Source organism: Schistocerca gregaria, chromosome 5 (genome assembly GCF_023897955.1).
Source record: "Schistocerca gregaria isolate iqSchGreg1 chromosome 5, iqSchGreg1.2, whole genome shotgun sequence".
In the NCBI taxonomy this organism is placed as follows: domain Eukaryota; kingdom Metazoa; phylum Arthropoda; class Insecta; order Orthoptera; family Acrididae; genus Schistocerca; species Schistocerca gregaria.
The window spans coordinates 424,045,844-424,072,971 of record NC_064924.1 but is presented as its reverse complement, the minus strand read 5'-3'; the positions used below and the strand labels follow the sequence as shown (position 1 = coordinate 424,072,971).

Below are 27,128 nucleotides of genomic sequence, written 5' to 3'. Positions count from 1 at the left end.
GCTAATCATTTGTGTATCACAGCATCTTCTTCCTGTCGGTTAAATTTCGCGTCTGTAGCACGTCATCTTCGTGGTGCAGCAATTTTAATAGCCAGTAGTGTAGTTCATTCGAAAAGAAGGGTATACTCGTCTGCTCCGATGAGCCAGACACAATTAACACCAAAAATGACTGACGGTCTGAAGGCATTTGTTCAACAACTCGAAGTCTCGTACTGGGTCGAGTTTTTCCACAAACTAACACACAAATAAAAAAAAGTTTTGTATCATCCCGATTCCCAGAACTCCTGAGGATACGCATCGACTGTGGATATTGTATCACAGTCCATTTGACTGTTCAGAGATGTCACTAAACCCGCCAAAGATGTAAAGAACAATGCTTAAGAAGCGCCTATTATACAGAGGGGGTCCGACAGTCGATCAGTTCCAGTCACTCCACCAGGAAGAAGGTACACCGCTCGTGTTGTCTATAGTTTAACCATGCCCATACGGTCAATACCGCGGTTCGATCAAATCCGCATTGTTACTTTGTGCCAGGAAGGGCTCTCAACAACGGAAGTGTACAGGTGTCTCGAGTGAACCAGAGCGGTGTTGTTCGGTCGTGGAGGAGATACAGAGAGACAGGATCTGTTGATGACATGCCTCGCTCAGGTAATCCACGGGCTACTACTACGGTGGATGACCGCTACCTATGGATTATGGCTCGGTGGAACCCTCAGAACAGTGCAACAATGTTGAATAATGCTTTTCATGCAGCCGCAGAACATTGTGTTACGACTCAAACTGTGCGCAATAGGCTGCATGATGCGCAGCTTTACTCGCAACGCCCATGGCGAGGTCCACTCTGCAACCCCAAAACCATGCAGCGTGGTACAGATGGGCCCAGCAACATGGCGAATGCATCGCTCAGGGTTTGCATCACGTTCGCTTCACCGTCCAGCGAGTGCAGCAAGATGGAGGTTCCCTGTTGTTTTGGGGTGGCATTATGTGGGGCCGACGTACGCCGCATGTGGTCACGGAAGGCGCTGTAACGGCTGCACCACACGTGAATGCCATCCTTCCACCGATAGTGCGACCATATCGGCAGCATATTGGAGAGGCATTTGTCTTTATGGACGACAATTGGCTCCCCCATCGTGCAGATCTTGTGAATGTCTTCTTCAGGATAACGACATCGCTCCACTAGAGTGTCCAGGATGTTCTCCAGACATGAAACCTATCTAACCGGCCTGGGATAGATTGAAAATGGCTGTTTATGGACCACATGACCCACCAATAACTCAGAGGGATCTACGCCGAATCGCCGATCAGGAGTGTGACAATTTGGACCAACAGTGCGTTGATGAACTTGTGGATAGTATGCCACGACGAATACAGGCATGCATCAATGCAAGAGGACGTTCTACTGGATATTAGAGGTACCGGTGTGAACAGCAATCTGGACCATCATTTCTGAAGGTCTCGCTATATGGTGGTACAACATACAATGTGTAGTTTTCAATAGCAATTGAAAGGGCGGAAATAATGTTTATGTTGATTCCAGTTTTCTGTTCAGGTTCTGGAACTCTCGGAGCCGACGTGATACAAAACTTTTATTGATGTGTGTGTTCAAATAGCTCTACTGCTGCACATGGACATCAAGTTCCCCAGTTGACTTTTAGTATGTGCACAGTTGATATAGATCTTTAGAAAAACAGAATACTGTCAATATTCTATCAAAGTTTCCGAATCTGGTTACGACACCCGACCACGGAGATTGGTACTTCGGCCTAGCTGCTGGGGCCAGGAGGTGTTCGTCGAGGAGGAAACTGGTTGGCAACAGGCAGCATCGTCGTAGTGGAGCGTATCTGTCTGTAGTGCTGGCTCTAAGTGAACTCGCTCCGAATGGCGGTGCGCGGGCCTAAATACTGTCGCGTGGCAGGCAGTATATCACAGGAACTATTTTAGGTCACGTGGATCGCGTATGGAAATAGGTCCTTCCCGATTCGGGGAGCCGCTCATGGAACTGCTGCAAGACTGTTTTCTGGCGCAGACCGGTTGCCTGGCAAGTAAGCAACACACGACGTTGTTGTGCCAGATGGGTTGCCGGCCATACAGGCGGAGCGTCGCAACATGTCACAGTTACCCATTTTAGCAGTGCTCAAATTTTTCGTTTTTAAATAAACCTGTCTTAATTTGCATTGCTTTGAACTATTGTGTTATCATAAAATGGGAAAAGCGATCAGTGCTATTTTAATAATGCTGACAGAAACGAGCAACAAACATATGGCACAAGAATTGGTACAGCAATGCTGGGACAATGTACCTATTACCTTCTGCCGTGGCCTATTAGATGGTGCGCGCCTACAACCAACGTATAAGACTTGCCCCATCTGATCTATACGGTAGTTTCACACTCTCGTGGTTCTTATATTACCGAATAGCACCGTACCTAGTCTGGAAGTTTTTACGAAGGATAAGGAGAAAACTTAGAACTTAACAGTTCATTCATAGTTTACAACTAAAATAGTTAATTTGCTGCCTGTGTCTACATAACATGCCTTTAAGTGCTTGTAGTCTTCCACAACAGGCAAGCTTACACTAAAAATATTCTTCAACCTCAGTTTTCACCCTTTAGGCCTGACTATTCGTAATATACAAATAGTGATATGAACTTCTGTCACAACATGATTTTTTGAGATGAGTTTCAAAAAATTAGAATCAGTGGGAGAGTACTGCTGATTTTTTTCAGTAGTCAACCACTTACAACTTTTTGAGAAAAGAGCGAACGGTGGAGGGACTAAGTTTTCTTTTATTTGTGTGCACAATTGAAAATCTTGATTCTAAGTATCTTGAAACAGAGGAAGTAAATTTTTTTCAATCTCTCTTCGGTTTCCACGTTTATTACAAGAAACAGATTAATAGAAATAAAAAAAAACGTAAGTCGGTTATTTCAGAAACCGGTTGTTTCCAAGTGGTTTTGAAGCTCCAGGTAAACTGGCGTTTGAAGGAGCCGATGTAACCGAAAAAGGATTGTTTCAGTGATAACAGTCATGCTTAACGGCGTTCAGGGGCTAGGCCGGTAGCAGCCAGTGGGGCTATAACACTAGTTTTCACGAGTCGTTGGTGACCACTTTATTTACTCGGTTGGAATGTCTGTATTACTAAACGACTAAGCCGCTGCACGGTCATCCGGGTCCCTGTCACAGATTGTCTATCTAACGGCTTAAATACGAAGTCATTTATGTATACAGATAGTTCATCCATTCAGTGAATCGAGAATCTCGATCATTTTTGTCTGTTATCGACATCACAGAGATTTTCGAGCATTTTTTAATTGGATGTTTGAATTCGGTTAACACATGACAAAAATAAATATTTTTCATATGATATAACTATAGGTTCTAATTTTTCCAATTTTTTTCTTTCTTTGTACTGTGGGACCTTGCTTCCTGCCAAATTTCACGATTCTAGGTCAAGGTGAAGTATTCTATAGGTTTTGATAACCGAGTTGGCGAGTATCAAAATAAGTGATATTAAAGACCTTACCTTTTTATTACATTGTCTTCGAAGCTTCAGTTTTTTACACCGCCAATAGAGCATAGGCCCTAGTATGTGACATAAGTTTCAATTTGATAAGTCCACCCGTTCCTGAGAAAAAAGGAGTCGCAACAGAAGGATGAAAAGACATAGAGTCAGATGAGAAATGAGGAAACTTTTTTTCCTTGTGATATAATTGCTAATTTAGAGTTTTGGGATATTTTCCTTTGCTCGCATGTGAAACCTTGCTTCTTACCACAATTCATGATACTAGGCCAACGGGCAGTACTTTATAGGTTCTGATGAGTGAGTTTGCCAGCATCAAAAATGACATAAATGGCCGTGTCTTTTCGTTCCGTTCACTTAGAAGCCAACGTTTATTATAGCGCCAAGGGACATAAATTTTAACTTGATACGTCTTCCCATTTCTAACAAAAAATGCCTTAAGAGGTGGAAGAACAGAGAGAGTCAGATATGAAATGACATTTTTTTCGTGTGCTACAATTATAAATTTACAGTTTTCGGATTTGTTTCCTTTGGCTGCACCGCCCAACCTTCCTTTTTGTCAAATTTCACGATTCTAGGCTAACGGGAAGTACCGTATAGTTTTGATGAGTGAGTTTGCAAGTATTAAAATATGTGACGTAAATGCCAGTATCTTTTGATCGCATTGAGTTAGAAGCTTCAATTTTTACACCACCAAGGGACCTTAAATCTCAGTACGTAATATAAATATCACATTGATTCTCTACTTGGTGCTGAGGAAAAGGACTTTTAACTGTCGAACACACAGGCAGACAGACAGGCGGACAACAAAGACATTCTGTAAGGATTCCGTTGTCACCGACTGATGCACGGAACCCTAAAAAGTAAGTAAACTGTTTATTATTTCAGAAGTAATCGATATAACTATAAACAGATTTTTCCCACTGTGATACGAGATGGTCAGAGCCTTCAAGGGATAATATTCAGAAGTTGCTTACAGAACCGTGATTGTATCCAGGCAGCCGGCCGCGGTGGTCTCGCGGTTCTAGGCGCGCAGACCGGAACCGTGCGACTGCTACGGTCGCAGGTTCGAATCCTGCCTCGGGCATGGATGTGTGTGATGTCCTTAGGTTAGTTAGGTTTAAGTAGTTCTAAGTTCTAGGGGACTAATGACCACAGTAGTTGAGTTCCATAGGGGTCAGAGCCATTTGAACCATTTTTTGTATCCAGGCGTGCAGCTCCTCATCTGAAGCAAAACGATGGCCATGAATGTCTCTATTCGGAGCTAAAAATGTGGAAATTGCATGGGGAGAAATCAGGACTGTATGGAGAAACTTGTGCAGGAACAAGTGTACAGTCACACAACGACGAAGAAAAGCCCTGCGAAGAGGTTAGAAGAATTAAAGGCCAGTTCAGGAAAGGGGATTTCAGAGAACAGAGAAGAGATTTATAAGGCTGTTAAGGTCAATGAACTTGCTATTCCTGTAGCGCTGCTGACTGTTAATGCTGAGCAGAGTTCATATGACACAGTGCCAGTAAGTGTTCGTGACTCGGTATAAATTTGGTCGCTATTGAGATTCAAAGATGGTCAAATGGAGATTAATAGGAGAAGAAGACAGGTGGGTCATGAATTACAAGAGAGGGTTTCTAAGATTAAGGAGAAAGTAGGCAAAGATGAGTCCAGAAGTCATTGCAGTGATAGAAGTCCGGTGCCTGACAAAGAACTTGATTCAGGCCCTGAAGATGAGCCAGAACCCATCACTCAATATTAGAGGAGAAAGACTCATCGGAACAGAGAATAATTTAGTGATGAACACGTGAACCGAGAAGGAACGTCAAAGTTCGATTATAATCATTTATTGTCAGTAAGCAAATTTCAAGTGTTTAGGAGAATATCAAATAGTATTCCTTCTACTTGATTAGAGAAAATTGGTTTCTCAAGTACTGAATGAATGTAGTCTGGGTGATTTTGGGCACCACAAGTTATGCTACATCAAGACATACATACAGTTTCTCTAAGGGCCAGTCAAACGAAAATGAAACAGAGAGAACAAAGTAAATAACTGCTTATTATTTCAAAAGTAATCGCTATAGCTGTTAATACATTTATCTCACTGTGAGACAGACGGTAAATTCCTTCGCGGAAAAATGTTTTCGGTTGTCACGGAACCATGAGTGTATCCAGGCACGCATCTCTTCTTCCGAAACAAATCGACGGCCATGAATGTCCTCCACTTGAAGTGACATTCATAGAATTGAATTTGTGTGCAGTTGCATGGAAGGTGAAACTGAAGAGCGTATAATACACACTTGTACAAAGAATTTCGTAATTTGTTCTTGTCTGTATATTGATCCGAAGCTGCTCACGACAGAGTAAAGCATGGAATATTGTGATGAACATTTTTAAACAATCCTATTTAACAACTCTTGATTGATCCTTTCAGACCATACTTTTAAAAAATGCGGTCTTACGCAGTTTTTACAGTCCTGCTGAATTATTTCACACTTATTTGACGAAATGACCTTTACAGTAAAGTCAAATCATTTTTCCTGGGTGATGGGGGCATCAGGAAGATTCTACGACTAGAAATGAAAGCAATAACTTCAGGAGAGGACGAGGGAGTTAGAATAACAGGAGATTTTGGCATAGCCACATTAGCGGTGGCAATGAAGAAACTGGTAGGCAGCAGAGTTGAGATTCTGGTCCACGAATCGTTGAGGTACAATCAGCTGATCTACGGAATAACACTTGCGTAGAGAGTCCGCAGCCAAGAGTATGGCAGTTGCTGTCAGCAAATGATACGGGAGCTGCAGAACGAGTAGGTGAGTTTCGAACAATTGAACGATTGTAGCTAGCTTATCATGAGCATCAGTCCTCAAATTCTTTTTATATATCTTTTGGATGTTATTTTTTATAATAACTGTTAGCCTTTCTACATAAGTGAACACTACCTGTGTATCTGCAGACATGTTTGAGCTTGGATTCAATGGCGGAAGGGAATTAAGAAAGGCTTTACAAAACTCTTCAAAGGGGCACATCTGTGAAGTCAAATTTGTGGCATTCAATGCAGTCTTGCTCTACCCTGTATCATGCTTTTACTGAGCGTTATTTCAATTTGAAATCGTCATAACATTGTGAAACACCCTGTGTAATGTCCTCGGTACGTTGCAAGTGTCAGTAGTGATCAGAGCAGTGTTACGTGTAGTAGTGAGTACTTTTGTCGGTGACAAGTGAATTAGAACTTGGGCAAATTGTTGCTCCTCGTACGGTGGCTGTTTCCGTAGGCAGTGTAGCCGAGGTTTTTGAAGTTTAAAGAGGCACCAACTACAAAGATTCATTCGCTTACATGGAAAGCAAAGCGAAGGATCACCATCCGCGCAGTGACAATACGACGAATGTATGTGTTGAATGATCGTGAAAGACAACCGTTGAAGTGGATTGTGACGAAAAAGAAGAGGGCGACAGCTGCACAAGTCATTGTAGAACTGAATGTCGCATTGCGAACCCTGTCAGCATCAAAACAACCCGAAGGGAACTCCATAAGCAGCGAATTGTAGGGCGAGCTGAAATTGCTAAACCGCACATCAATGATGCACTCCCCATAACAGGCAAACGTGGTGCCGAAATTTTAACTGTGAAACGATGGAAGGAAGTTATTTGGTCGGTCGATTCTCATTTCACACTGTTTCCAACTTCTGACCAAATTTAGGTCCCAAGCATCAAACACGGCCGGGTTTGGGCGATGATTTGGGCGGCCATATCGTGGTACATCATGAGCCCCTTCGTCACTGATGTCGGATTGCTGCAAGAATTATGTGACCATTTTGGATGATCAGGTCTATCTCATGGTACACTGTTTGTTCCCCAATGGCGATGCTGTGTTCCAAGATGACAGGGCACCTGTTCACACAGATCCATTGTCCAGGAGTGGTTTTGCGAGCACGAGAATGAGTTGTCGCATCTCCCCTGGTCACCAGAGTCACCAGATTTTAGGTCTTATTTGGAGAGAAGTGTACGAAGGTCACTCCAAAAGAAATGCACACTATTTTTTAAATCCATCTTTTATTCTACATGTTTGAAAGTTTTACAGTGTGTAGATACACCCTTAAGGAAAAATATTTTCATTTCTCCACATAGTTTCCATCCCTGTAGCTGCCTTACGCCATCTTGGAACCAGCGCCTGTATACCAGCATGGTAAAATTCTGTACCAACCAGTTGGAGCCACTGTTTGGTAGCGTGCACAAGGGAGTCATCATCTTCAAACCTTGTTCCACGAAGAGTCTTTCAGTTTTCCAAAGAGATTATAGTCACATGGAGCCAGGTTAGGACTGTAAGGCGGGTGTTTCAGTATTTTGAATCCGAGTTTTGTGATCGCTTCCATGGTTTTTTGACTGACATGTGGCCGTGCATTGTCGTGCAACAGAAAAAGATCCTGCTTTTGCCGATGTGGTCGAACACGACTCAGTCGAGCTTGAAGTGTCTTCAGTGTCGTCACATATGCATCAGAATTTATTGTGGTTCCACTTGCCGTGATGTCCACAAGCAAGAGTCCTTCGGAATCGAAAATACCGTATCCGTTTGAGAGCCACTGTCAACATCCTGGGAACCCACCTGGCAGCAACCTTTTTTAACGCCAACACTTGCAGTATTCTGCAAACACTTCCTTCCCCTATCTCAACGTAGTGTGACAATTCGTTCACTGTGATGCGTCTGTCAGCAGTCACCTATTCGTTAACTTTCTGCACATTGTCTGGAGTGTGTGCAGTAAAAGGCCTGCCGCTGTGAGGAAAATCCTCAATATTGACGTGCCCGCTATCATCGCGTAACCTGCTTGCCCACCGACAGCAGCATCTCCATACATCTTTTTCAACCTCTTGTGGACCTTTCCCACTGTCTCGCTTTCACAGCACAGGAATTCTATGACAGCACGTCGCTTCTGACGAACGTCAAGTGTAGCAGCCATCTTGAAGACATGCTGTGATGGCGCCACTCACGGTAACAGGCTGAACTAAGTTTGAAAACAAGCGGGAAGGATTTATCTACACCCTGTAAAACTTTCACACATGCAGAATGAAAACTGTATTTTTACAAAAATAGTGTGCATATATATTGGAGTGACCCTCGTACTTGACCCTTTCCGACCTCCATCTTTGTTACCTGAACTTCCAACTATTTTGCGGGAAGAATGATCTAAGATACCCTTGAAAACCATACAGGACCAGGTTATCTATTCAGAGATGACTGGAAGCTGTTTTGAACGCTAGCAGGTTTCCTACATCGGCTTAGGCAAGGCAGTGCATTTTATTTTTGTGTCTCCATTTCAACCGCTGTAGATGTAGAACTAGTTCAATTATGCATCCCGCTACTTTGAATAAGAAAAGTGCGAAGCATTCTGACACACGAGCTGCACCATTCGTTGGTCCCACAAATGGAGCAGGGATGAAGCTAGTGCGTAGAACACACCTAGTGATGGAGTCGTTGCGGAAGCTGCCGGATGTCCTCAGCAGGATGTGCCCGGGCCTCTCCAGGGAATCCAGCGACCGCAGTGACGTCAGCGTGGCGTCCTGACCGGGCTGCGGCTGCTCGCGGGCCACGCCCCCCTCCCTCTGGTGCTGCGACCCCGCCTTGCGGTCCAGCGTGTCGGGCTCGAAGCTGCTGTAGTCGTCCGGGTTGTACTCGTAGGCCGCCGGGTTGTCCTCCACCTGCAAACAACACAGATGTCTGATGTGACGAAGCGGCAGAGCTGAACATTCGTTTCAGGTCCAATTCCCGAGAGTGTAGCTGGTAGGTTTGAGTATTACCGAAACTTCACTTTAAGAAATCAACATTGGAAAATAATGACACGACTGTATCTGTAGATCAGTGGAACGAGTGGGAGGGGCCGACATGCAAGAAAATCAATTTGTGGTCGAGAGATATGTTGGAACCAGAGATGCAGCACAGACCCTTCCATTGTCTCCGAAGAAACCCTGAAGCGAGACAAAGACACGTTCGCAGCATTTCTAGATTTAGAAAAAGCTTTTGACAAAACTACAAGAATATAACGTTTGAAATCCTGATGTGATCGGTGATAAAATACAGGGAGTAAAAATCCATCGCCTACTTGTGCAGAATTCAGACTGTAGTTGTAAGAGCCGGAGGAGTCAGACAACATATTACTTCCCCCCACATACAATCTCGCGTGTTGACCACGAGGAGAAAATTCGAGAAATTAGAACCAATACAGAGGTTTACCGACAATCACTCTTCCCATGCACTATTCGGGAGTGGAACAGGGTTGGAGGGATCAGATAGTGGTATCGAAAGTACCCTCCGCCACACACCATTAGATGGCTTGCGGAGTATGATGTAGATGTAGAAATGAAACGGCGGCAGCAGCTGATACGGAGTGAGAGAGGAATATCTCCGATGTTATTCTATCTGTACACTGAGAGCAGTTAAGGAAACAAAGGAGAAACTTCGAAAGGGAATTAAAGTTCAGGGAGAAGGAATAAAAATTTTGAGGTTTGGGGATGACATTATAATTCTGTCAGAGATGGCAAAGAACTCAGAAGATCGGTTAGATGGACTGTCTAGTGTCTTGAAAATCGGTTATAATATGAATAACAGTGGAAGTAAGAAGAAAAGGCAATGAGGTTAGTGGAATAAAGTCATGTGCCGCCAGGGAAGCTACATTAGGAAATGGGACACTGTAAAAATAGACTAATTTTACTACCCATACAGGAGAATGACTAACGATGGTGAAGTGACCAGTAGCAAGTAAAGGTTTTGTGTAAAGAAAAGTAGTTAACGTCGAACATAATTTTTGAGTGTTAGAATCTACAGCCTTATATGGAAGTGAAATGTGTTGGTAATAGAACTCAAAAATAAATTCTTTTGCAGTATGGTGTTACAGAAATATTCTGAAGATTAGATGCGTAGATCGGATAACTGATCAAGAAATACTGTATCGAACCGGAGGGAAAAATGTTTTCGACACAACTCGACGAAAAGAATGAACAGGTTAACATGACATATCTTGAGACATCTGGGAACAGTAGATTCGTAATTACGGGTTGTGTTGTGTGTGCGAGGGAAGGGGAGGGGGCAGCTTGATTACAGTAAGCAGTTTCAGATAGGTGTAGGATACAAAAGTATTTTATGTATGCCCGCGAACAGAAACATGATTTTTAATAGTTTTCATCTGAAGCACACTTTTCGCTGTGGCTTGCCTTTATACGTCTATGTTTTTCTGTAGAATATGGGTTTGCAGTGGAAGCTTTATCGTGACACTACATAATTTGACGTTCCGAAAAAAATGGACATACATTTACTAAACAGTCACAGTACTTTTTGAAATGAATAATATTCCTAGAATATATGAGAAGCAACTAAAAACTTAAGTCATTGTGATTAAAGGAACTCTTTCGCGGGTCCGAATTTTGAGACTGGAGTACTACCATGCTAAGACATCCTCTTCCGACACCAAAAGTGCCTGACTCTTCATTTCTGGTAATGTTCAATCTAACACAGATTTCTCTTCTTGCAACTCGGTATAATTATCAATACGCACCAGTCGGCAATTGTTTTACAAGCTGCAGAAATTACAAATGAATGTAGTTAGAATGTTAAGTTTCATGATTCAGAACCGTAACAATGATTTTATTTAGTCTCACTATAGTTTTATTTCAAACACGACAGCAAAAGAAAGAAAGAGAGACAGGTAGTGTTTCTAATTAATGGGTCTTCTGGTAAGACTTTACAAGAGTTGGTAAGAGCCCATAACCAAATATTTGTGACTGTTAGCTAAGAAGAATCGCTACTGAAATGATCAGTATTGCATGACAGCATGTGCAACAAGAACATTTGTTGGTTCACATAACTTCAACTCTTCGTCGTCAACAATAATAATAAAAATTAGTAAATAGGTACTCTCAGTAGGCCGTAATCCAAATAATGCTACAATTGGGATGCAGAAGAGCGTATCAGACTCATTAAAGTATTAAAATTTCAATTCTTAACTGATAGCTTTCATGCCACTTCTGCTGTTATCAGCAGACAATGTTATCAATTTGTTCACTAACAGTTCACCAGGTGCCGCAATATGGACCCATAAAAGTGTTTGATGACATACTGTGACAAATGATAGTCCAGTTCCAGGAGACTTGAGTCACACACTCCAGAAAATTTCATGATGGAAATTCGATCTATAGAATGCTTCCAATTTTGTCGCATAGATTACCTGCCTGGGAGAGGGGAAATTATGCTGAAAGCCTCATTATTGTTTCTTGGAGGCATATGACAGCTACGAGAAGACGGAATTAGTATTGGTGCAACATTTTCCAGAGATTGAAGCCTAGAAAGAGAAGTGGAGTGATTATACTGCCTCCTAAGCACAGCACTGTTTTATCAAAGTTCTTGGAATGAATTCAAGGAATGACGCACATTGTGGGCAATTACACCTCATACCGTAACAACAGTTCTTCGAACGATGTGGCAGCTTTCATCTACGTACAGATTCATTGGTATCCCAGTGGAGCAGAGAGTAGTAGCTCTGGTCCAGATGGTGTATGTTTTTGGTCCGGCGTTACCTGTATGGTGAGGTGTCCTGGCTGTCCCTGGTAGGTGACTGCGGGGTCTGCAGCAGTCTGCTGGTCGCGTTCGGAGCCCTGATCTGCACTGCCGTTGACGTACACCTCGCTGATAAGGTTGTACGCGGTTCCTGCAACATGGGACCGTGATCTTGCAACAGGGCTAGCAACCTAGGACGATGAGCACTAACATCTGTTGCTTGAGCTGTGTACATCTGCAGCTGTGTCCACAGCCATTGGTGGTCTCAATGGATTTACAGTTTTGACATTGTTGTTGAGTGATCAGTTTTGAGCATCATATTATCCTATGAAAACAATGTCAGTGTCACAATTGGAATCAGTCAACTGATAGAAATACATGGCTGTTACAAATTGTGCGATATATGTTCGTACAAATTGTGTGGCATATATTCCTACAAATTGGGTGATTGAGAGATACATATTTGTAGCGGTTAGATCGTACAGGCTCAGTCGCAGGTAAATCAAGCGGCAGACTTCCATTCGTCTGCAGGATACTGGGAAAATGTTATCAGTCTACGAAGGCGATTGTTTATAAAACACTCTTGCTACCCTTTCTAGACTATTGCTCATGTGTGTGGAATGCGTACAAAATACGACTAACAGGAGATATTGAAAGTATACAAAAAGGGGCAACACGAATGGTGAAAGGGTTGTTTGACTCGAAGAAGAACGTCAAGGAAACTATGAAAAACTTGAACTCGCAGACAGCTAAAAATGTGTGATGACTGTCCTTAGAAAGCCTCATTGCATGTTTCAAGAACCAGTACACAGTGAGGAATGTAGGAATATACAAACATCCCCCTTTGCGAATGGACTGAAGGGTAAATGATTGTCCGTATGCCTTCTAGCGTGTCCTAACGTGTCCCTACGAGAAACAAACGCCAGAGATAGAAAAACTGTTACAAAACCTACCATGAATACTGACTCTCTGGATTTACCTATCAGGGTTTTGAGAGAGGTACGTCATCTTTCTCCCAAAGATTCCCATTTCATTTCTCTGAGACTTTATTCTACCCACTCTTAAGAGCTATATCCATCTATAGCTGCCATATAAACTGCAATTTCCCCATAATACGAATCTTTTGCTCACCTTCCCTATACCGATTTCCTGCGTTCAGTCGGTGTGATATAGATTCGTAGCCTTAGCATCACCATTATCATCATAACCTTCACTTCCAAGGATTGTGCTGCCTGCCTGCTGCATCTTTAAATCTCATTTTCGTCCTACAAGGATTTATTCTTCCTGACGGCTTGTACATCAAAAGTTTTTCCTTTTTCTCGCATTCTGTTCACATGCCTTTTCCACCTGTTTCTGTCTTTAGCTCTTGTAATGTTCATCCCTTCAATTTTCAGTTCTTTCCTAATTTGTTCACTCCCAATGTGGTATTGCCGTGTGCAGCCTTTCTTTGCTTTTAGAAATCTCATTTCAGCTGCCTGTATTGTGCTCTTATCCTTCTTTGTGTGAACCCAAGTTTCACTACCTTACTGCAGATTTGTCGCAGCCATTGTTTTATGAAACTTTATTTTTGTTTACTTTTAACCATGTTCTTTAAGATATACCACATATATACTGGAACTGATGAAACTTGTTTTCTACATCTCTATTACTCTCGTAATTTATATGGATCGCTAAATACTTAAAATTATTACTTTTAAAATTATCCTGTTACGGAAAACAATTTTTGATTTGATCGGCTCAACTCTTTTAAATGTCATTACGTTACTTTTACCAAACGAGATTTCCATTTTGTATTCTTTGCCCAGCAGGTGCGACGTTTATATGACATACTGTATTTCTTTTCATCGCCAAATACAGTAAATTCATTGACGACAATGACAAACTGCACCCTTGTCTGATATCCTGATTCACAGGTATCATATCTGAAAAATGTCCTTGTACATATCTTTCAGAATATGTATTTTGTGTTTAAGATAGCCTCGTTTTTCTAGTATGCTCCATAGTATTTGCCTGTTTACATGATCAAAAGATTTTTGTAATCCACCCTGGTTAAAGACAAGCGGTAAGGGGCAGGCTACATATGTAATGTAAGGAGAAACTCGGCGTCAGACTTCGAGCAGCTGCGCCTTCAGTAGCATTCAACAACTCACAGAGCATGCCGCTCTGTAAGAGGAGTAGGCTGTATGCGCTTCCGTATTAAATTAATACACTATCTGTGCAAGAACTTGCCTTCCTAAAATCATTCTGTTCTTCTAAAATTAGAATTTCACTTATAGCCCGTAGTCTCTTGCCAATCATTCTAGCAAGTGTCTTATAGGCTGTCTAACAAACAAATCCCTCTATAATTATCACAGTTATTCCATTTTCCTTTTTTAAAATGAGAGATGACAATTTCACTCCCCCATGCAGTTGGTATATGCCTATTCTTCCAGCATATATCAAACAGATATACCAATGTACCATCTTATTTTATAAGTACAGCGTTTATTCCATCCTTCCCGATCGTCTTTTTATTTTCTATTCTTGACAGAGTTTCATCAAGTTCTTCACGTGTCAAAAGATCATCTACGTAAGGTTAGTCTGTGAAATAGCGTACTGATACTTGTGTTTTTCATTGTACCAAAAGCCCTTGTAATGTCTTTCCAAACCTCCCTCTGATATTGGGTTCATATTGGCTGTATCCTTCTCTATCTTGTTGAGATGTTTCACTCTTCGATGAGCTGTTGTTCGCCTGCCATGTAACTCATCCTCGATATTACTAATAAATCTGTTCCATGTTTGATCCTTAGCGTTCCTTATATCGGCTTTTACTGTATTTCTCTTTGTATTATATTTAATTTTATCACCATCTGTTCTTGACTGTAAAAACACATTATAAGCTTTCTTTTTCTCCTTTGTGGCTGTTGCTGTTTCTTTATTTGATAGTCTAAGACCTTTCTTATCGCTTAGTTAACGCTTTTCACCAACTACTTCAAATGCAACATTGTGGATGCAACTCCTAATGCGTTCCCATTCTTTTTCAATATTTGCACTCGTAATTTGATTTTGTAAGTAAGCAAGCCTTGTGCAGTTCAGACGCGTAATTCCGTCGTAGCATTATTAATAGTAGCGGCTTCGGTCAAGAATACCATCATAACGACCAGGAGAGCGGTGTGCTGACCCCACGCCCCTCCTATCCGCGCCGGCAGAAGTGGCCGTGCGTTTCTAGGCGCTGCAGTCTGGAACCGCGAGACCGCTACGCTCGCAGGTTCGAATCCTGCCTCGGGCATGGATGTGTGTGATGTCCTTAGGTTAGTTAGGTTTAACTAATTCTAAGTTCTAGGGGACTAATGACCCCAGAAGTTGAGTCCCATAGTGCTCAGAGCCATTTGAGCCAGCCATCCTATCCGCATCCTCCTCTGAGAATGATACGGCGGTCGGATGGTCCCGGTAGACCACTCGTGGCCTGAAGATGGAGTGCATTACTATCAGGTTTTTAAACGCACTAACTGGCTGCGAAGCTTTACCAGTAATCTAGTAATCGGATACTATTGGATTCTTCCTCTCGTTTATGGGCATAACTCTCTTCACAAGAGAGCAGTTGTACAATAAGTAAAAATACGGTTCACTTATTTCTGCGGTTTTATTTATCCCACTATAGAGTTTTCTAAAGTGACCCATAGTGTCTCATGTCTGGATTCAACATCGACTTAGTGACACATGGTTAGTTTAAAATACTTAATGTAATGTGTCGTATAGCTTCCTGTACTTTACTACGCTAAATACAAGCAGAACAAAAAAAGTTCTAAGTCTTTTGCAGTTCTTTACAGTCCAGAGACGAACAGTATGGTAATATATGTCGTGAACGATTTGTTCGTCAAATGCCGCCTGTGATGTGTAGGAACTGAAGATGACCAATATATAGCAGAAAATTGTTAATGTTGTTATACTGTGACAAAAAATAAAAAAGTACGAGTATACAATACGTCAATACCTCTCCTCCATAGAATGAACATTTTATGTTCCAAAAACGTTTTAGTGATTTTAGTTTATTGTAGTTTTTATTATGTTGCTTAATAGTCTAGTTCCCTCGTTAGTTGACTGTCTGGGTTTAGTTTAAGGAAGTTCAGTCTGTTAGTTGATAGGATGATCTTAAATGCTTAGGCAAAAGCCATGTAGGAGGAAGGTATGAGTGGTCCGTACCACAGTCATTGGCTGGGTTTTGGAAGGATAGGTCTCGACGAACCACTGATTGCGCCAGGATGTGAATTTGTTAAGATGGAGTTGAAAGGACTAGGAAGGCATTGTCATCAACGTACCAGGGTGTTGAACAGGATGTGGGGAGTCATATACGGTTAGTGTACATCTACATCTACATGATTACTCTGCAATTCACATTTAAGTGCTTGGCAGAGGGTTCATCGAACCACAATCATACTCTTTCCCTACCATTCCACTCCCGAACAACGCGCGGGAAAAACGAACACCTAAACCTTTCTGTTCGAGCTCTGATTTCTCTTATTTTATTTTGATGATCATTCCTCCCTATGTAGGTTGGGCTCAACAAAATATTTTCGCATTCGGAAGAGAAAGTTGGTGACTGAAATTTCGTAAAAAGGTCTCGCCGCGACGAAAAACGTCTTTGCTTTAATGACTTCCATCCCAACTCGCGTATCATATCTGCCCCACTCCCTCCCCTATTACGCGATAATATAAAACGAGCTGCCCTTTTTTGCACCCTTTCGATGTCCTCCGTCAATCCCACCTGGTAAGGATCCCACACCGCGCAGCAATATACTAACAGAGGACGAACGAGCTGTTTCTTTAGTGGACTTGTTGCATCTTCTAAGTGTCCTGCCAATGAAACGCAACCTTTTGCTCGCTTTCCCCACAATATTATCTATGTGGTCTTTCCAACTGAAGTTGTTCGTAATTTTAACACCCAGGTACTCAGTTGAATTGACACCCTTGAGAATTGTACTATTTATCGAGTAATCGAATTCCAACGGATTTCTTTTGGAACTCATGTGGATCACCCCACACTTTTCGTTATTTAGCGTCAACTGCCACCTGCCACACCATACAGCAATCTTTTCTAAATCGCTTTGCAACTGATACTGGTCTTCGGATGACCTTACTAGACGGTAAATTACAGCATCATTTGCGAATAACCTAAGAGAACCGCTCAGATTGTCACCCAGGTCATTTATATAGATCAGGAACAGCAGAGGTCCCAGGACGCTTCCCTGGGGAACACATGATATCACTTCAGTTTTACTCGATGATTTGCCGTCTATTACTACGAACTGCGACCTTCCTGACAGGAAGTCACGAATCCAGTCGCATAACTGAGACGATACCCCATAGGCCTGCAGCATGATTAGAAGTCGCTTGTGAGGAACGATGTCAAAAGCTTTCCGGAAATCTAGAAATACGGAATCAACTTGAGATCGCCTGTCGATAGCGGCCATTACTTCGTGCGAATAAAGAGCTAGCTGCGTTGGACAAGAACGATGTTTTCTGAAACCATGCTGATTACGTATCAATAGATCGTTCCCTTCGAGGTGATTCATAATGTTTGAATACAGTATATGCTCCAAAACCCTACCGCAAACCGACGTCAATGATATAGGCCTGTAGTTTTATGGACTATTCCTACTATCCTTCTTAAACACTGGTGCGACCTGCGCAATTTTCCAATCTGTAGGTACAGATCTATCGGTGAGCGAGCGGTTGTTTATAATTGCTAAGTAGGGAGCTATTGTATCAGCGTAATCTGAAAGGAACCTAATCGGTATACAATCTGGACCTGAAGACTTGCCCGTATCAAGCGATTTGATTTGCTTCGCAATGATATGTAGGACCGGAGGGAGAGCTGCAGCAGTTTGGACTCTATGTCACTTGATTAGGTTGTTTATACCACTGCTGTGCTCTCTCAGAGCATCAAAAGGCAGTTGTCTGGATGACATAAACAGATTTCACTGCCGCTGGTTTGCACATTGTAATGTGTTCTGTGTAACATTTTATTTTCTGTAACAATTGTTCTTGTTAAGGGGGAACGTGGAACGTTTGCGCTACTGACTAAAAATGTCAATTTTCAATTTATTTTTTATTTATTAGTAGAACTCATGGAGAATAAGTTTCAACGATGAAATTGCATCGAAGTGCCTGAAAAATACAGACGATCGTCTCATTCATCATCTGTGCCACATTAGCTCCTGTAAGAACCTCAGGTTCAGAGAGATAACAACCCCTACATTCACAAGGAGAGGCTGGATGTTGTCAAGACCACTTAATAGATTTCTGACAGAGCATGAACTTCTGAAAAGAGTGTTCATGGCAAAACTCAGAATCCAAACGGGTCTCTAAGTCCACTCTTGTGGAAACTGTACCCTAAAAACACATTTTCATCTGCTACCGTATCAGAATTACAACTTACGATGCAGCTCTGCATTTTATGATGGGAAAGTAGGGAGGATGAAGGTATTAGAAAGAATCAGTTTTAAGATGGGAAATTTCACTCAAGATACCTTGAGAAAAATAGACGTACATCGCCTCTCTGCAGTTGAAAAGTCAGTGGAAGACCCGGTGAAGGAAAGAAAGCAGATGACAAAAAAGCAGAAGAGAAGCCTTGGAGGGAAAAGGACCCTGGTTACAAATCTGGGGCCTTCTGAAGAGGTGACATAAGGAAAATCATTAAGTTGAAATTTAAACTGCGTTCCCTGAATATTGTGTTTTCTGAGAATGAATGAAGACTGGAATTATGAAATTTGGTCAACGTATTTCTAGAAATCTAATAAATGTTGTCTCAAGAGTAAATTTTGAGATGCTTAATGTAAGCTGAGATATGGATCGAAGCGCTTGGGACTTTGCGTGAATTTTATATTAAACTAGGAGAGTTACAATTAAAAATTGTTGAAGTTCTTTTACCCGATACACTCAAAAAGCCTCATGGAAGAAGTTTGTTATATATAAAGGGATTAAACATTTTGTAGCAATCTCTTGAATAGTTTCTGAGAAAAAGGTACTTATATGATTTTTTGAAAATAAAATGTTTACATTCCATAAAAAAGTTAAATATGCAGGTTGTCTCAAAAGATAGTTTATATCTGATGTGTCAAAATGAAATAGAGGTTGAAGTCTATCAATAAAATCTTTATTTATTGTTGAAATATACACTTAAGGAATTTATTTCTTAAAAATAATGTCATTTAAACGCAATCCAGTACGCCTACAGCACTCATTTAAACGATGAGAAAAAGTTTGCTTGGCTGCCCGGCATGTAGACACTGGCATGGCTACCACTTCGCTACTGATATTTTCTTACAGTTGCTCCGGGGGCAGTTGGATTATTGACATACACTGTAGATATCATATATCCCCATAAGAAAAAAATCATGGGGCTCAAATCTGGACTGCTTGGGGGCTATTTATGTCACGCCTCCTAGAGATCAATTGGCAGGGAAAATTTCACGAATTCGCAGTACAGACGCATTGGACGTGCGTGCTGTGATTCCGTCTTGCAGAAACAATGTTCCTTGGTGATAAGCAGGAGAATTTTGCAATTCAGGCACCAAAGAGCGTTTAACATAGTCACATAACGTTCCGAATTCACTGTAACTGCACGACCACTCTCGTCCTCGAAAAAGTACGGGCCAGTTATTCTTCGAGTCGACATCGTAGCCCGTAAAGTAATTTTTTTGTTAATGTAAGTGTTTATCACGCTTCCATTTAGTATTAGTTGCTCTCCAGCAGCGGCAATTTTTCTTATCAACCTGATGTTCTGGTGAAAACGAGCCTCGTCAGGAAACAAGATGACATTAAATGAAGGGCTCTCGGTCATATCATTAACGAACTGCAGCCTATATACGTCATCCTGAGTATTCAATTGTTGCACCAATTGAATTTTGTAAGCGTGTATTTTAAGGTCTTTTTGCAGAGTTCGGTGCAGTGATGATGTATGCACGTTTAAAGAACTTGTTCGCTTACAAATGGGGAGGTTCAGATCGCCACGAACAGACCGATTTACATTCTCCACAGATTCGCTCGTTCTTGGTTACCTTTGTGACCTGGATTTGGATTTGGTCAGTATTGAAATGGTCTCCTCAAACGTTTTGATTCATTTCCGGATAAGGGGAACATTTGAAGCATCATTTACAGTGTGCAATCCACGATCACTGCAAAATTTCCTTCGCGCTACATTCATAGAATCACCTTTTTTGTAAATTTCTCGCATACACAACGCGCGTCCGCTTCCTAGAAGCGCTCCATGTCGACTGAATGCCAAAAGGTCAAGGAAGCGAAGAACGTAGCCCCACTCTCCTCCGATTTGTAGCGCATGCGCAGAGATCACTTCAAATATGAAGTTTCTTTTGAGAGACCCTGTATATAATTCAAGGAACTTAACAATAAATGTGTTAATTTTATGTAAAGCATGGAACAAAATTTCATTGCCTTATCTTCAAATTTGTGTATCTGGTGTATGTTTTAAACAGTGTGTGTTTTTCATGACCTTCCTCCCTTAACCGAGTTACTGCAGTGCTTGTTTTTTTTTCGTTAATCTGTGGAAATCAGAGTATTTACGAAACAGCACAGCAGTGACACGTCTTTACAGAACAGTCAGTGGACACGCGGCAGAACAGCACAGCCAGAGCGCGCCTACCGGCCTGTTCTGGAGCAGTCTGCCTGAGCACATCGTTGGCGGCGGTCATCTCCTCGTCCAGCGGCAGCGTGGCCGTGGGGCTGGGTGTGGCTGCGGGGGTGGTATCGGGAGCGGGCGCGGGGGCCGGCTGTGACGGCGCCGCGGGGCTCGAACCGCGGTCCGCCGCAACGGCGGCCGCCTGCCGCAGCTCGCGCAGCACCTCGTTCATCAGGCGGCGGGCTTCGCTGTCAGACGTCTCCACTGAAAAACACCGCGCCGCTCGTTATACATCGAATGCCAAATGCAGTTGCCGTCATACTACTAATGTTACACTCCGAACAAGAACGTCCATACGATGGGGCGGGGGTCCAGACATGAGGATTTGGGGTATTATTAATATTTTAGAAGCGAATGGGGACTTGTAAATAGCCATAAAAAAGTTCCAAATCTGACCCAGTTAAAACCTGCATGATACCATATTTTAAATCATTTTCTTGAAAGAATAAAACTTAAGCTAAAAATTTAAAAAAGACACAAAAATCCTCTAAAAAGTAAAAAAAGTGTTTGCCCTATTAAGTTTAATGGAAGTAGTTATAGTCTGATCCAAGCGTCGTCCCGTCGGGGAACCGCTAAATAAGTAAGTAAAAAAAAAAAGAAGTTTACAGCAGCTACCCTTACTAGAACGGAATATTTTAATTTTTGCTGGGTCTGAGTCTATTCTGTTTGGCGCCATCTCTTCCAGGCTGCAAGTCATGCGTCCACATCTCTAAACAGCTAGTGAAGTCATAATTACTTATTATATAAAATATGAAAACCAATTCGTCTTTAATTTGTGAAATGTTCCTAAAAATGGAGTTACCTGTTTATTTTATATCATATTTTTACATAATTACGTATGAACTTGATTTCATGCATTAATCTATACCACAAGGCGTATGTCCCGCAGTAGTCTGAGATTAGCGCACTAACTCAGGCTTCGTTAAACGGCGAGCGTGAGTTGCGTGGTGAGCGGTATGTGGCGAGCGGGGCGGGCAGTCGCGTGACGGCAGGCGTCGTTGACGATCGTGCCTTTATTGCGAATTTTTCAGAGTAAATTAATTAAGAGTTAGACTCAGCTATTTGATACTGTTCTTTTGATATTTACCTACTCTTCCTAGTTACCTTATTTGTATTTAAATTTCATACTTTATCATTTTTATATGTATTCTGTTTTTATTTTATTTACTTTGCGGTCTCCCGACGCGACGACGCTTGGATTTAAAAATTACTAATTATATTAAACTTAAAGGGGCAATACATGTTTTTTTTTAATTTTTAGAGGATTTTTATGTCTTTCTTTTTAAATTTTAATTTAAGATTTATGTCATCGTTTTTAAACTTCGTATTTTACTAGCACACAATGTGCGATCGACACTCTGTGGGATTCACACAAATACTTTCCGGGGAGAAACACGGAACTACGACGCGACGTCTTCTCACTTAAGCGTTTTACGTTTTTTTTTTTTTAAATCCACACCTATATGTTTATTATGTTTTACTATATATTGAGCTAATTTAGTGTGCTGCCGTTGCACTGTTTTGCAATAGGCTGTCTAAACTATCAGGGAAAAATCATTTGCTTTTTAGTACTGAATTATAGACATCAATTGCATTTACGCAGAAGCTTCTGTTTTGTACAGAACGAAGAGACTGGGTACCTTAGTACGTGACATAAATTTCCAGCCGATAAATGTAACCCTTCCCGAGAGAAAGGCGAGAAATGTGATGTTGTGGCATTACGTCAGTACGAAAGAAAGTGACAAAACCGGTACATTTTCTTGCGTTTTTATTACAAATTAATGCCTGTCGCATTTTCTCGTGTAACGTGGCTGCTACGCCTCGTCTCGTGCCAAAATTTATGGTTCTAGGTCAACATACAAAAAAGTCTGCGAGAGCGTATGTTTATCTTTTGCAACTGAATCACAATCACCTTTCTTTTTGCTTTGTAGCTGCTGAAATCGGCGACTTCAAAAGCGAAAAACCATCATTGCTGGTCAATCGTAAAAGATGAACATCTTTTTGAGTTCTACGTAAATTGATTTAGCTCTTACACTATGTGATCAAAAGTATCCGGATATCCCAAAAAAACATACGTTTTTCATATTATGTTCGTTGTGCTGCCACCTACTGCAAGGTACTCCATATCAGCGACGTCAGTAGTCATTAGACATCGTCAGAGAGAAGAATGGGGCGCTCAGTGGAACTCAAGGACTTCGAACGTGGTCAGGTGATTGGGTTTCACTTGTGTCATACGTTTGTACGCGAGATTTCCACACTCCTAAACATCCCTAGGTCTACTGCTTCCGATGTAATAGTGAAATGAAAACGTGAAGGGACACGTACAGCACAAAAGCGCACAGGCCGACCTCGTCTGTTGACTGACAGAGACCGCCGAGAGTTGAAGAGGGTCGTAATGTGTAATGGACAGATATCTATCCAGACCATCGCACAGGAATTTCAAACTGCACCAGCATCCACTGCAAGTACTATGAAAGTTAGGCGGGAGGTGACAAAACATGGATTTCATGGTCGAGCGACTGTTCATAAGCCACACATCACGCCGGTAAATGCCAAACGGCGCATCGGTCGGTGTTAAGGAGCTTAAACGTTGGACGATTGAACAGGGCAAAAACGTTGTGTGGAGTGACGAATCACGGTACACAATGTGGCAATCCGACGGCAGGGTGTGGGTATGGCGAATACGCGGTGAACGTCATCTGCCAGCATGTATAGTGACAACAGTAAAATTCGGAGGCGTTGGTGTGATGCTGTGGTCGTGTTTTTCATGGAGGGGATTTGCACCCCTTGTTGTTTTGCGTGGAACTATCACAGCACAGCCTACACTGATGTTTTAAGAACCTTCTTGCTTTCTATTGCTGAAGAGCAATTCAGGGATGGCGATTGCATCTTTCAACACGATCGAGCACCTGTTCATAGTGCACGGACTGTGGCGGAGTGGTTAGACGACAATGGCATCCCTGTAATGTACTGGCCTGCACTGAGTCCCGACCTGAAGCCTATAGAACGCCTTTTGAATGTTTTGGAACGCCGACTTCGTACCAGATCTCACCGACCGACATCGATTCTTTTCCTCAACGCAGCACTCCTTGAAGAATGGGCTGCCATTCACCAAGCACCTGATTGAACGCATGCTTGCGATAGTGAAAGCTGTACCATACAGAATTCCAGCATTATCGATGGAGGGCGCCACGAACTTGTAAGTCATTTTCAGCCAGGTATCCGAATACTTTTGATCACATAGTGTGTGTATTATGGAGCGAATATCAAGAAAGTGAGCTGGCAGAAAACATTTTTACTTCATTTTGCTGATGAAATTTAAACGTCCGAACAGACTTTCGGGGAAAATAGCTAAGAACCATTCCGATCAAACTAGCTTTCAAATAAAAATAAAAATAAACTGTATTAAAATCGGACTTTTAGTTTGGGTCTAAGATATGCCATTGGCACGTACATACGTTAAACATTTAACACACCTCTGTTTGCGTCGGGATTTAAAAGCCCTTCATTCATTACATTTTTTGAACCGTAGTCTTCTTTTGAAAATCAAGTTATTTCACAAAATGGTTCAAATGGCTCTGAGCACTATGGGACTTAGCTTCTGAGGTAATGAGTTCCCTAGAACTTAGAACTACTTAAACCTAACTAACCTAGCGAGGTGGCGCAGTGGTTAGCACACTGGACTCGCATTCGGGAGGACGACGGTTCAATCCCGTCTCCAGCCATCCTGATTTAGGTTTTCCGTGATTTCCCTAAATCGTTTCAGGCAAATGCCGGGATGGTTCCTTTGAAAGGGCACTGCCGATTTCCTTCCCAGTCCTTCCCTAACCCGAGCTTGCGCTCCGTCTCTAATGACCTCGTTGTCGACGGGACGTTAAACACTAACCACCACACCATCTAAGGACATCACACACATCCATGCCCGAGACAGGATTCGAACCTGCGACCGTAGCGGTCACGCGGCTCCAGAACTGCACGGCTAGAACCGCACGGCCACTTCGGCAGCCTCAAGTTATTTGCCAAGGTTGCTACATTAATACAGCCACTGGGTTTCTAGTTTCGGCAATATGTATTGCCATCCTCAAGTCTACAAAAAGACAATATGTCGAGGTTCCAGGCTTACAATCATACAAAAAAGGTAGTACGGTATACACAACAGCTCAGTGACAAAAATTAGATACCCATAAAACTAGACAGTGATAGTTATATCACATAATGTGTCACACTAGTACTATATAATTTCATGTAAAATAGTAACTATCATAAAATTGTGCTCATATGGACGGATACAATGCAAAGTCAACCGGTAATAACGAATACCTCAAATAGTCGAAACATTTTTAATATAAACTAACTATAAAAAAGGTCAAGGTGTACTACCATAATGTACATGCAACTTGGCGAGAACAAGAGAGACACATGCTACATTTTTTATGGTACGCTTTTATTTAAAATTTTATGAGAGGCACTGTTTTATAGTATATTGTGTAGTGTGTCTCTGGCAGAGTGCTGTACTCATTATGTGATGTAACTACCACTGTCTGGTCTTATGGGTATGTAATTTTTGTCATGTATGTGTATGCCCTACTTCATTTTTTGTATGATTGAAAGCCTCTAACCTCGGCATGTTGTCTTTCCATAGATCTGAGGACGGCAATTAACACTGACGAAACAAGTAATCCAATAATTGTGTTAACGTAGCGATCTTGGCAAATAAATTTGTTTTCAAACGAAGACTACAGTGCGAAATTATAGGTTGCCTCCTGCACTGAATGATCATGTTAGATAACCATATTTTTTCTCTTCCCCTGAGAGCTAGGAGAAGGACGTCTGTACCTCCCTCCCCCCTTCCATTTTCCTTTGGATGGGTGCCTCTGACTCTGAACGAAAATCGAACACTTGCTCTCATTACTTCGCTTTCACTTCGAATGCAATTTGGGATGAAAATAGAAGGCTGGTTCTAACTACGGATTAGCTGAACTATTAATTACGAATAACAGGTTAAAATTCACCAGTTCTAACCAGGTAATACGTTCTAGAAACCTATTAATTGTTTAATAGGTTCAACTACACTGAAAAGAGCAAAATATGATGGGCAATCAATAAGTGCTTGGAACTCACCTACATTACAGACGCCATTTTGAAGGGTATGTAAAGTGCTGCGTTCTATCAGAAATTCATGAAACTATAGTGCCTGAAGCAGGAATATTCCACGATGTTCCACAACGAATTCCAAATTTCTTCAATTGAAACTGGCCGAGAAAAAAATGTGTTGCATTGTTTATTGAACGCCAACGGTGTTGCCGCAGTGGTAACACCGGTTCCCATCAGATGATCGAAGTTAAGCGCTGTCGGTTTGGGCTAGCACTTAGATGGGAGACCATCTGGTCTTAGCACTTGGATGGGTGTCCATCTGGTCTGCCGAGCGCTTTTGGCAAGCTAGGAGCTCTCAGCCCTTATAAGGCAAACTTAGGGGCTACTTGACTTAGAAGTAGCGGCTCCGGTCTTGTAAACTGACATACGGCCGGGAGAGCGGTGTGCTGATCACATGCCCCTCCATATCCTCATCCAGGGACGGCTGTGGGCTGAGGATGACACGGCGGCCGGTCGGCACCTTTGGGCCTTCATGGCCTTTTCAGGTGGAGTTTAGAACGTACTAATTGAACGCCCCTCGCAGTTTGCGAACGGGTGCAACGTTTTCTAAGTATTTTTTGTGGCTGAGTAAATGATTTTGAGTTTGGATTTATGTAAGATTAACCGAAGATACACTTTTGCACTAATAAAAGCAGTAATCACCGCTTGAACAGAGGAATGGTGGCACTGTTTGCGCAGTGGAACGGCATAACACCGTCAGCTGTTACCGAAGGTCATTCAAAAAGAAACGAGCCGGAAGTTGTAAAATGAAAATCGCTGAACGTATCGTAAAGCCATTGACTACGGCAGGAAGTCTGGTCCCTGAAGAGCGAGAGCGATGAGGCCTCGAATTCATAGCTAGAGGGACATGGGCGCACACCCAATTGACGAAAAAACGGAGCACCTGCACGCATTAACAGTCCAGTGCAATCAGTCGTGCTGGAAACAGAGGAATGGAGAGTTTAATAGAAGGGCAAAGGTGAGCAGCGCATTTTCTTCAGCCGAAGGAGTGCGAGGAATATAAATTCATCGAATACTGGTACAAATGTACGGAGAGCACTGATCGTCCCTTGCAATTCCGACGCTCAGTCCGATTTCTGGGGTAACGGCTGCCACTGTAACTCACCGGTCCTCAATAATGAGCGCACCCACCTACTGGGCAATGGTATCGATAATGCGATGTGGCGTTCCAGATTGTCCGTCGTCGCTAACGACATGTGTCATTTTTTGAATCGCTTGTGCTACGCTTTGACCCTTGCAACGAA

The 27,128-nt window shown here is 42.2% G+C and overlaps 1 protein-coding gene across 1 annotated transcript in view; it reads right to left on the bottom strand.

The window, feature by feature from the left end:
- The window catches only part of LOC126273368 (uncharacterized), a 536,417-nt gene that overhangs the window by 39,443 nt on the left and 469,846 nt on the right, over positions 1–27,128 (bottom strand). Inside the window, exons 11-13 of the mRNA XM_049976918.1 lie at positions 20,695–20,934; positions 12,074–12,204; positions 8,967–9,205 (exon numbers count right to left, since the gene is read on the bottom strand). Coding sequence (XP_049832875.1) covers positions 8,967–9,205; positions 12,074–12,204; positions 20,695–20,934 — 610 coding nt within the window. The remainder of the gene's footprint in view (positions 1–8,966; positions 9,206–12,073; positions 12,205–20,694; positions 20,935–27,128) is intronic.